This window comes from Macaca nemestrina, chromosome 2 (genome assembly GCF_043159975.1).
Source record: "Macaca nemestrina isolate mMacNem1 chromosome 2, mMacNem.hap1, whole genome shotgun sequence".
NCBI classification, from domain to species: Eukaryota; Metazoa; Chordata; class Mammalia; order Primates; family Cercopithecidae; genus Macaca; species Macaca nemestrina.
The window spans coordinates 93,590,474-93,602,881 of NC_092126.1; the positions used below are offsets into that span (position 1 = coordinate 93,590,474).

At 32.0% G+C, this 12,408-nt stretch overlaps 1 protein-coding gene across 1 annotated transcript in view; it reads right to left on the reverse strand.

The window, feature by feature from the left end:
• Positions 1-12,408, reverse strand: part of LOC105480077 (coiled-coil domain 39 molecular ruler complex subunit) — a 66,249-nt gene that overhangs the window by 20,177 nt on the left and 33,664 nt on the right. The window contains exons 10-13 of the mRNA XM_011738515.2: positions 11,433-11,627; positions 10,340-10,504; positions 7,384-7,521; positions 5,582-5,790 (exon numbers count right to left, since the gene is read on the reverse strand). Coding sequence (XP_011736817.2) covers positions 5,582-5,790; positions 7,384-7,521; positions 10,340-10,504; positions 11,433-11,627 — 707 coding nt within the window. The remainder of the gene's footprint in view (positions 1-5,581; positions 5,791-7,383; positions 7,522-10,339; positions 10,505-11,432; positions 11,628-12,408) is intronic.

Consider the following 12,408-nt stretch of genomic DNA (forward strand, 5'->3'; position numbering starts at 1 on the left):
CATTACACAACACAAAAGGAATAAAATACCTATGAATGCAGCTAACCAGGGAGGTGAAAGATCTCTACAATGAGAATTACAAAACACTGCTCAAGGAAATCAGCAGAAAGCTGATTTCTCATGGATAGGAAGAATCAATATTAAAATGGCCATACTGCCCAAAGCAACTTACAGATTCAATGCTATTTCTGTCAAACTACTAGTGACATTTTTGTAGAACTAGGAAAAAAACATTTTAAAATTCATATGGAACCAAAAAAGAGTCTGAGTAGCCAAGGCAGTCCTAAACAAAAATAAAGCTTGAGGCATCACGTTACCCAACTTCAAAGTACACTACAGGGCTACAGTAACCAAAACAACATGGTACTGGTACAAAAACAGACATACAGACCAATGCAGCAGGAGAGCCCAGAAATCAGGCTGCATCCCTACCACCATCTCATCTTCAACAAAACTGAGAAAAACTATCAATGGGGAATGGATTTGCTATTCAATACGTGGTGCTGGGATAACTGGCTAGCCATATGCACAAGATTGAAACTGGACCCCTTTCTTACACCACATACAAAAATCAAGATGGATAAAATATTTAAACGTAATACCCCAAAACTATAAAAACCCTGGAAGACAACCTAGGCAATATTATTCTGGACAGAGAAAAAGGCAGAGATTTCATGATGAAGATGCCAAAAGCAATCACAAAAAAAAAAAAAAAAGTGACAAATAGATATAATTAAAACTGAAAAGCTTCTGCACAGCAAAATAAACTATCAACAGAGAAAACAGACAACCTACAAAATGGGAGAAAATTTTTGCAAGCTCTGCATCTGATAAAGGTCTAATATCCAACATCTATAAGGAACTTAAACAAATTTACAAGAAAAAAATACAGCCATATTAAAAAGTGAGCAAAAGACATGAACACTTTTCAAAAGGCGACCTACATGTGCCAAAAAGCATATGAAGAAAAGCTCAATAGACATTAGAAAAATGCAAATCAAAACCACAGATACCATCTCACACAAGTCACAATGGCTACCATTAAAAAGTCAAAAAAAAAAAATAATAACAGATGCTGGTGAGGTTGCAGAGAAAAAGGAATGCTTATACAATATTGTTGGGAATGTAAATTAGTTCAGCCACTGTGGAAAGCTATGTGGTGATTCCTCAAAAAACTAAAAGCAGAAGTATCATTCAACCCAGGAATCCCATTACTGGGTATATACCCAAACGAATATAAGTCATTCTACCATAAAGACACATGTGCACAAATGTTCATTGTAGCACTATTCACAGTAGCAAAGGCATGGAATCAAGTAAATACCCATCAGTGACAGATTCGATTTTAAAAACGTGGCACATATACACCATGAAATACAATGCAACATAAAAAAGAATAAGATACTGTGTTTCACGGGAACATGGATAGAGCTGGAGGCCATTATCCTTAGCAAACTAATGCAGGAACAGAAAACCAAACACGGCACATTCTCACTTATAAGTGGGAGTTAAATGATAACTCATGGACACAAAGAGGAAAACAATGGGCATTGGGACCTGTTGGTGGGTGGAGAGTGAAAGGAGGGATAGAAACAAAAAAAAATAACGATTGGGTACTAGGATTAGTACCTGGGTAATGAAATAATCTGTATAACCAACCCCCATGACAAGTTTACCTATATAACAAACCTGCACGTGTACCGCTGAACCTAAGATTTTTTTTTTTTAAATCACTGAAAGAGTTCACCCAGGAAGGGTAAAGCAAGAGAAACTTTAAAATGACAAAACACCCAGAAACATACAAGAAAATTATGAAACACCAAGGATAGAGTGTCCCAAAGCTTCCAGAAAGAAAACAAAGCCCAGTTTCCCTACAAAATAAATGTCATTAATCTATAATCAGACTTCTCATAAACAACACTGTAGTCAATGCTTTACAATGTTCTGACATTCAAGTTTAAGGGAGAATAAATATATATTAAACATACAAGGACTGCAAAGTTTCAGAAAACATCAGTTTGAAAAAACATTCAAAATCATACTCCAGAAAATGAAATCCAAGAAAATAGAATGATGACAAGGGATACATGAAAAAAAAATTAAATCAAGAAACAAAACACATAGGTAATTTTAAATTATTGCTGACATTTGTATCTACAGCTTAGTGCACATTAAGGAGTTTTTTAAAAAGTAAAGACATAATATTAAAAACAATGGCAAGAGACTATCATCAGTATTTCAACAATATGTGAAAGATGGGAAGAGGAAAAGAAGAGGTAAAAGATGCTAAAAGTATTTTTAGGAAGGGGAAAATAATAGAAACTAATCAATTTTCAATATTCATACAAAAATGATTAAAGTTTCTTTTAAATCTAAGAATAACCAACAAAATAATTAAAATTAGAATGTTTACTTTCCAAATAAAAGGCAAAACAAAATTCAGTAAAAATAATGAAAAGCTGGAAAGACAGAAATAATGAATACATGGCAATTTCTTAATGTTTCCTGAAAAGTTATATACCTACCACATGATCCAGCAATTTTACTCCTAAGTATTTATCCAAGAGAAAAGAAAGCATATATTCATACCAAGAACATGTATGTTCATAGCACCTTGTTTATAATAGCTAAGAATTTTAAAGAACTCAAATGTCCATCAGCAGGTAAATGTATAAACAAACTGGAGGAAACACGTGTAATGGAATACTCCTATTTAACCAGAGAAAGCCAGGGTCAGCAAAGCATCTTGCCTGCCACCTGTTTTTGGATAGCCCACAAGCAAAGAATGACTTTTAAATTTTTAAGTGATTAGAAAAATAAAAGAATTATATTTCATGAAAATTTAAAATTACAATATTCATAAAGTTTTATTGGAAAATAGCCATGCTCATTTTTTGACATATTGTCATGGCTGCTTTCAGTCCACAATGACAGAGTTGAGTAAGTTGAGTTATTAAAACAATGACTGGAAGCAGCCTAAATGCCAATCAACCAACAAGTGGATAAAGAAAATACACTATGGAATACTACTCAGCCACAAAAAGAAACAAAATCATGTCATTTGCAGCAACTTGGATGGAGTTGGACTCCATTATTCTAAGTGAAGTAACTCAGGAATGGAAAACCAAATATTGTTATGTTCTCGCTTATAAACGGGAGCTAAGCTATGAGGATGGAAGAGCATAAAAATGATAAAATGGACTTTGGGGACCTGTAGGGGGTGGAATGTGAGAGGGACCTGAGGGATAAAGGACTTTGAGTACAGTGTACACTGCTTGGGTTCATATACACCAAAATCTCAGATTACTGCTACAGAACTTATCTGTGTAGCTAAAATCCACCTGTTTTCCAAAAATTATTGAAATAAAATTTTAGGAAAAAATTAAAAAATAAAGACTATATGGCCTGCAAGGAACTGTAAGTTACTCACCTAGCTCTTAGAGAAAAAGTGTGTCAACCCCTGATAAAAAGGAATGTATATTGATATACACAACATGGGTGAATTTCAAAATAATTATGCTGAATGAAAAAAGCCAGACAAAAGGCAGACCTACTATTGGATTCCATTTACATAAAACTCTTGAAAATGCAATCCGAACTATATGGATGAAAAGCAGATCAGTTGTCTGGAGAGAGAAACACTGGGGAAGGACTGAAGGGAGGAATTACAATGGGGTACAAGGAAACTTGTAGGGGTGATGGATACCTTATCTTGATGGTGGTGATAGTTTCTCTGGTATATTACATATGTTAAAACCTATCGAATGTACACTTTAAATATGTGCAACTTATATATCTCAAGTATACCTCAATAAAGTTTAAAAAGTAAAGTCTATGACAATTGAAAGACAGGAAAGGCGAAAAAGAAAAAAATGGCAGTATTATTTTTTTGTGGGATGCAGCTAATATAATACTCAGAGGGTTTTTTTTCAGACTTCGAAGCTGAAAATTAATAAGCTAAGCATCTGAAGAATTTAGGAAAAGAACATTAAAAACCCATATAAAAGAAAGAAAAAGTAGTAAAGGCAAGATCAGAAACTAATGAAATAATGGACAGTAGAAGATACCAATAAGATTCTTTCCAAATAATGTTAAAACTGATTAACTTGTGAGAATTATCCTACCCCAAAAGAATGCACAAATAACCAATGTCAGGAATATAAAAGAAGTCATCTCTAAAAATACTACAACTATTAAATAATAAAATTATAAACAACTGTTTATAATTTATACATTATAAATAACTGGCAATAAATTTGAAAATTTGAATATAGAAAATTTTTCCTAGAGAAAAAATATAATTTGCCAAAACAGAATCAATAATAAATACAAAATCTGCATTGTCCTATAACCAGTATATAAGCCAATAGTTGAAAATGTTCCCCCATAGAAAACTTCGGGCTCCCAGTGTCTTTTTTTTCCAGTGAGGTCTTTGAAAGACAAAAAAAGATATAATTCCACTCTCTTAGAAACATATTCCATGTACAGAAAAATAAGAAAATACACAAAAGTCATTTTATGAAGGCAGACATAACCTTAATAGCCTGATAACCTGACAAGGACAGTAGAGCAAGGAGAATTATGGGTCATGAACATGGATGCAAAAATTGTATTAAAATATTCCCTAACAAAATCTAGATGTATGCAAAGACAATATGAAACAGACAAGTTGGGTTTTTTCTAGAATGTAAGGTTGGTTTGACTGAAAAATTGATCAATATGATTAAACACATTAACAGATTGAAGAAGCTACATCTTGTCAATAAGTGCTGAGAAAGCATATAATAAAAGTCAACATCCATTCTTGATTAAACAAAATAACCTCTTAGTAAAGGATAAAAATAGATAGGAGCTCACTTAATATGGTAAAAGGTATCTAAAAAATAGAAATAAACAACAGTAAACCTTATACTTAATGCAAAAACAACGAAAGCTTTCCCTTTGAGATCAGGTAACAAGACAAGTATACCTGTAATCAACACTGCTCTTCAGTATTGAACTAGGGAAAAAAGAAAAGTTATAAAGATTGGGAAGCAAGAAATAAAACATTATTATTTGAAAATAATATAAATGAAATACAGTTTATAGAAAATTAGAATCTACTGATTGTTAGAACAAGATTGATTGTTAAGCAAGGTTGCTGAATACTTAATATGCAGAAATTAACTGCATTTCTACTTTCCAGCAACAATCCAAAAATGAAATTGACAGTAACATTAAAGAAAAAACATGTAGCCAGAAATAATCTTATAAAAGATGTACAAAATCTCTGTGGTAAAATCACTTCAATAGATGCAGCTACTGAATATCTATTTTTAAAAAGACATGTTATTGGACTTTATCAAAAACCATACATAAAAAGTAATTCCAAGTAGATTAGTGATCTTAATGTAAAAGGGACAGCCTAAAGAATGAAGAATTAACCAAAAGAAGAGCCTAGATTTATGGCTATAACATGCCCTATGTCTTTCTTATATGAAAAGCCATTTCAAATGAATATGAAAAAGATGCACAGCCAGTTCTCCTGACATCACCCTCCCTTTTTTTTTAATTCCTCAGCAGTTTTAAAACTAAAAATTACCTTATGTTTTCCCGTTCTTGATCAATATATCTTATTTGTGATGCAAGCATTGTTTTATGAACCTTAATTTCTTCAGTTCGCTCTTCCATTGCTGTGTATAATTGCTGTTTTCTTTTTTCTAGGGAAAGAACTTCTTCTGCCTTACTGTGAAGCATTTCTCGAGTACGCTTAACTTCAAGTTTTAAAAGACTGTCCTCTATCATCAAATCCTATCAACATAACAAAATGGTCAAATATTGAAATTATTTTTTATTGCAAAACCAAAATATTTTTCCTTTTATGGCTATATAAGTAAAACTTGAAAATATATATTTTTCTAATTTAACCATTGACTAAAATATTAACTAGGGCTAAAATTAAATTGATCAGAGTCATAGCCTTTTTTTTTTTAAGAAAAGGGTTTATAGTTATTCCAAATCTTTTTTATAATTCAATTTTAAAGTCAAGCTTTGCTATTATAAAAAACAAAGGGAAGAAGTTATTCCTGAAATTAAACTTACACTATCCAAAAAACATAAAGCCCTATGAATGGCCATTTTTATACTCTGAATCTCACAAAATAATGTGGAAATATATTTTTATTTTAAGACATAAGAGTACACATATCAATCAATTTTCAGAATAGAAACCCCAGAAGAAAAACACTCCAGAATATAAGATTTTACTGTTTTATAAACATAGCTTTTCATTTGGAGAGATTAGATACTTACATCTCACGTGCATCAAAAATATATTCTAGATGAATGAAAAATCTTAAGAGATGAAATCAATGTAACTACTAGAAATAGTAAACATTTGTCTGATTTGTAGTGTAACCAAGAAGTTTCTAAGCATAAAAATTAAAAAGAAAATAAAACTAAAAGATTTTGATGTTTAAAAAAACTTTTATGTCACAAACACTGAATAAAAACGTAAAGGTAAATGGTGAAAATATTTACAATATTTATGACAGAGATAATATTTTTACATATGACAAATTTTTATAATTTACATATGTAAACCTCCCAGTGGAAAAATGGGCCAAGAATACAAACTAGAGCTCCAAAGAAAAAAAATATGGAACATGACATAACAGAGAAAAGTGTTTTAAACATTTTTATTTAAACATAAATGTTTGAAAATTTATCATTAAAATATTTTTAAACCACCAATTTTAAAAATGCAGACTAAAACAAAGAGATACCATGTTTGACTATCAAATTGGCAACAATTTTCTAAATTAGGACATCCAGCCTCAGTGGTAGTGAATAAAATAGAATGCTTACACACTACTGATAGGAGTATTAATGGTAGCTACCCTCTAGTAGAGAATTGGGCTTAAAAATAGTTTTGAGACACTAAAAATATTCATTTCTTTCTGAACCATAATTATATAGCTAGGAATTTATCCAAAGGAACTAACTGAATAGAACTATACAATGAACAACTAATTGAACAACTGCATTATACATGTAATACTATTACAATAGCCAAGCATTGGAAAGAAACAAAAATCTAAAAAATAGGGGATGGTTAAATATACTATGGTAACTTCATGCAATGGACTTATAGAAAGCCTTCAAATATGTTTTTGAATAATGTTTTAGGATACATATGATATATAGAAGTTTTTTAAATACAACATAAAAAGCCAAATTTCTTAAAAGACTGGAGGGAAATAACAGACTTTAACACTGTTTATATTGGGTATAATGATTATAGTGACATTTTCTTTTTCATAATTTGCTATATTTTTTCATTTGTCTATAATTAACATGGAAACATGGTTTTCAATACTATATATGCATACAATTTTACTGCACCTGCTTAAAAGCTTTGGCTTTATCAAGTTCTTTCTCTGATCTGTCAATGAAAAGGTTTAGTTCATTTATTTTGGTCATAAGACACTGTTTTTCTTCACTGTTTTTACTATATGACTTCTTGATAAAATAAAGATCATTCTGCAAAAAGAAAAAAGATATATAAATGTATGTTTAAAATATTAACAAAAGTATTAAATACATACTGTATCATATGTATCTTACATAAATTATATACTCAGATATTTATAATAATCCTATGTTTTATTATCTCTCTTCCTGCTATGTCTCTAATATAATATACATGGATAGTCACATAGGAACATTTTCGTTTTTATCAATTGATGTTTTGGATTTAGTATGAGTTCAGTAATTCTAGGAAATATATACTTCCAGTTCAACCTAATGAATCACAGTCATCCCTCAGTATTCTCTGGGGATTGGTTGCAGGACAACAGCACTACCACCACCAAAAGGTATGGATGTTCAAGTCCCTTATATAAAATAGCAGTGTTTGCATGTTATCTACATGCATCCTCCTGTATAATTTAAATTATCTTTATATTACTTATGTAATAAAATGTAAATGTTATATAAATAGTTGTTATACTGTATCATTTAGGGAATAATGACAAGAAAAAGGTCTGTACATTTTCAGTACAGACGCAAATCACCCATTTTTTTTTTAGTATTTTCAGTCTGCAGTTGGATGAATCTGCAGATGTGGAGCTTGTGGATACAGAGGGCTGACTGTGTTAGGGGACTGCCATTTATGAGGAGATGGGAGCATACACTGGCTCATTACATGGTTCACCACTCCCATACTGGAGTTCATTGTTTGATTCTATGCAAGTCCCAGATAGTAAGGACATCAACAGTCTGAGAAAGCATAGGGTGCTGTTTAAGAGTACCAGCTCTTAGAATCAGATGGCCTTAATCACATACTAGCCATCTGACCCTAGTATGATGTACTCTTCCTCAGTTTCCTCATCTCTAAAATGGAGATGAGGACAGTTCCTACCTTCCTGCATTATTGTGAAGATTAAAGATGTTACTGTCAAAGCTTGTGTATAACAGTGCTTGACACATAGAACTTCCCTGTAAATGTCAGCTATTATTAAATTGCATACAAAACTGCATATTGCTAAAGAGAAAAATGTTTGGTTAGATCCAATTCCATCATATGCATAAATAGATCATACATACGCAGATACCAGTTTTCTAGTTTTATACCTATTTATATCTCTCTTTCCACCCAGAACCCAGAATAAGGTTTATGCTCTTATTCCCTTGTTTCCTGAATCTGAACTTTCCAGTTCCAAGATCTCTTTCTCTCTCTTCCTCCCTCCATCAGTTCCTCCTCTCCTGTCTTTTTAATTGCCTGTATTTCTCTGAAGTATTGGGACCTAAGATTTCAGCAAGATAGTAAGAAGGAAATTTGTTGCATAAAAATGTGATTTTATGAAATTAAATTTGAGAAAAAGAGTTAAAACAATGTGATTTTCAACTTGAAGAAACTAGTTTCTGTATGTAAAATTAGATGGAGTGGCATGTGAGAGGGCATACAGGATGACTTTACAATCTGTTGCTACTATTGAAAAGAGCAGCTCTTCATAATGACCAAAGGCTAACTAGCTTTAATATAATTTATTAATTCACTTACATTTCTATTAATTTACATATCTCTCTGTTAAAACCAGAGTTGGAATAGGCATAAGCACTTGACAGTGGTATGATAGAGGGAGCAGTCAGAGTAGTTCAAAGGGGGAAGAACTATAACCATCCCCACACAGCAAAACAGACACACTCCAGGCCCGGGGCAAGGAACAAAGTCATACCTCTAACATTGTATAGCATTAATATTCTCATATTCTAAATAATCAAAACAATACCACATACTGAGTACCTACTAAAGTATTGTGCTAAGATATAAATTGCTTCTAGTTCTCCCAAATGTCCTAAAATAATAATTTTCCCCCATTTAATAGACGAGTAAACTAGAGCTCAGAAAAGTTAAAATAGTAGTAGTGGTATAGCCTTGAAATTTAAAACTAGTTCTATCTGATCCAAAAACCAGTGTTTTTCCCCACTAAGCAAAGATAACCGTTTTAAAATATTTCCTCAGACTACAAACTACTCCAAACCAAAATTTTGTCTTCTTAAAATAAGAGAAAAAAATAAGTAATACCTCTCCACCTTTTGCAGCCCTCAAGGATAGGGCAATTCTTTTTATAACCACCAGAGGATACATCAATAGTCTTTCCAGTGGTAAATAACATTTAGACCCTGCTAAGTTCTCACCCCATTCAGGTCCATGCTCAGTTTCTCACTTTTACTCTCTAGTCAAACTTTAACACAGTTTTTATATTACAATAAACATAATAAAATTCCTAAAAATGAAGACATTCTTACTTTATTAACAGAATCCAATCATTTCAAATATTATAACTAAGTAAAGATTTGAATAACAACTGCTGACTCATTAAAGAGCAGTTTCTTTTTAGATGGTGTTTTAAAGACAAAGGGCAATCAAGTTATTTCTTATGGCAGTTATAAAATAGAAAACTAGAACTTATCAATGTTCTAAACAGTGTACTCTTAAATAAGAGTATTTAGAAGTCAAATGCAGGAGGGGTCAAATCATCGTTCTCTGTGTACTAGCTGTATAACCTGGACAAATTACTTACTCTATAAAACAGATAATAGTATCTTCCTCACATTTGTAAGAATTATATGAAATAAAATACTAGAGGCATGTCATACAATATTTAGCATATACTAAATGCATCATCAATGGTAACATTACACACTAGTAGTACAAAAATAAGAACATTGTTCATACATTTGTTATATATGTGTGTAGACTGGCAATCACCCTATTCAAAGTAGTCTTAGGAACAAGTCTTAAAACAGAATGACTAGGATATTTGAAACATAAAATGTATTTTGGCTAAGTTACATGAAGCTTCTTGATCTGTGTTTCCAAAAGGCCACATGTAGATTTTTTCTCTTCCAAAGACTTCTTAAGTTCAACAATTTTTGCTTCAAGGGCTAGTTTTTCTTCTGAATTAATTTCTCCCTTTAACCGTGACATTCTCCGTTCCACTTGTTGAATGTGAAAATCCTGTTACAGTTAAAAAAAAAAAAAAAGTTATTACAAAGAAGCAAACAAAAGCATTTCTATAAGTGTAAAAACAAAGTGAATACTTTCTTATGAGTTTGGACTGGGCATTATCATGTAATAAAGTCACTTTAGTTTTTCAGTAATTCAGGATAAAATCCTTTTCACTCTAAGAGGAACAAAAATAAACTGTATCTCAACAATCAAGGTCCATGATAGACACAGAAATAATCTTCTGAAAATATGACAAAGTTGGGGGACGTTTATCATACTACCATGATGGAGTCTCAGTAAATTCACTGGATTTACATGAATTGGGATTCCTGAGGGCACATTATCTAAGGGATACAAAACAGGTAGTCACTAATTGTTAGCCATGAAAAGTTCAAATAACATCGAATTAATTATTCTTAATATTATATTTTAACATCTGTAATTTTTAAAAACTAAGAATATGTATTAGATGAGAAAATTAAGATGTAGGGATGGAGAATAGTAAGACATTAACACAAATATATAAATAGAACAAAATAAGGAAAAACTGAAAAAAAAATGCTTTTACTCTATTAGCATGGGAGTGAGGGTGGTGGTGCATAACTAAGAATCAACATACACTTTTTCTCAGTTTCAGATATCTCAGGCCTTCTTTTGTTTTACTCTGGATGCAAATGTCTCAGGTTCCTTTAAAACAACGTTCTCACTCTAACTAGAGTTCTCTCTCCTCTTGCCTGTTTATTTCAGACTGAGAGGAAAAAAATAACTTTTAAGGCTCCCTCACCCTACTACTGAACTAACATGATGTCTCACCTTCAGCATCTGTCTGTCCTCCACAAGAGTACTTAGAATTCTTTGTTTTATTAGAACATGGTGTATCTTGACCATCACAACTGTAATAAATCAATATGGAAGATATTCATAAAATAATATCTACCTGACTGTACATAATTTCTTGCTGCTTCAAGGTTTCAAAATCCAGTTTTTGTAACTGATGGTTGAGATGTTTCAGAGAGGAACGAGTTCCTTCAATTTCTGATAAAACCGCTTTCTCTTTCATTGTCTCAGTCTGTAACTCCTGAGCTTTCTTAAACAGCACATTTTTTATGAGGTTCAGTTGAATATCTACATCCTGATAATAAGGAAGTGATTAATGAAATTAAATATACCGAAATGTTGTATTTCATATGAACATAATAACTTAGAAACTCAAATAAATTTGAACCCTCCACCATTTTAGCCCCTTAGAAGATAAAGCTCTTCCCACAATTTTAACAAGTCCCTAACATTTCTTATGGTCTACTCTATTCTAGTAGACTAGGGTAGTTTTTATACCTGTGTCATACACCTTGACCTGTCATCTTAATTTCATCCCATGCTCCCCTAGCCTAGCAGTTGGCCATTCCACTGATTTCCTCAAAAAATAAAGTCCACTGGAAACATACAGCCTGTACATTCACAGAGTTTACTAAAGTCTTGAGGGTGCTATGGAGAAGAAATCACGTCATTCAATCTCCCACCTTTCAGGCACTATCCAGTGGTAAGCAGGTAAATGTTTAATCATCATCTCTCCAGGAGATGAGAGGCTAGGGGGAGAATCTGATTTCCATGGTATAAATACTCCCACTATGGCCAATTTCATGCTACTAACATGATTCCACTAAAGGCAGAGTTGGGAAGAAATTCACAGAAGCAGACCATTTTGTGCTATTTCCAACATACAGATAAAACAGACATAAGTAACCTTAAGAGCACAGAATAATAAAATATTTGGAAGTAATGAGTGCTGAGTATGTATTACTTTTTTTGTAAATGCCATTCATTTAACTGTGATTTTATATATTTTCATTTTTAATCATAGGTGTATTTAGGAAAATTTCTAAAAATTTAACTATTGGCTCTTGTAAGCTGGT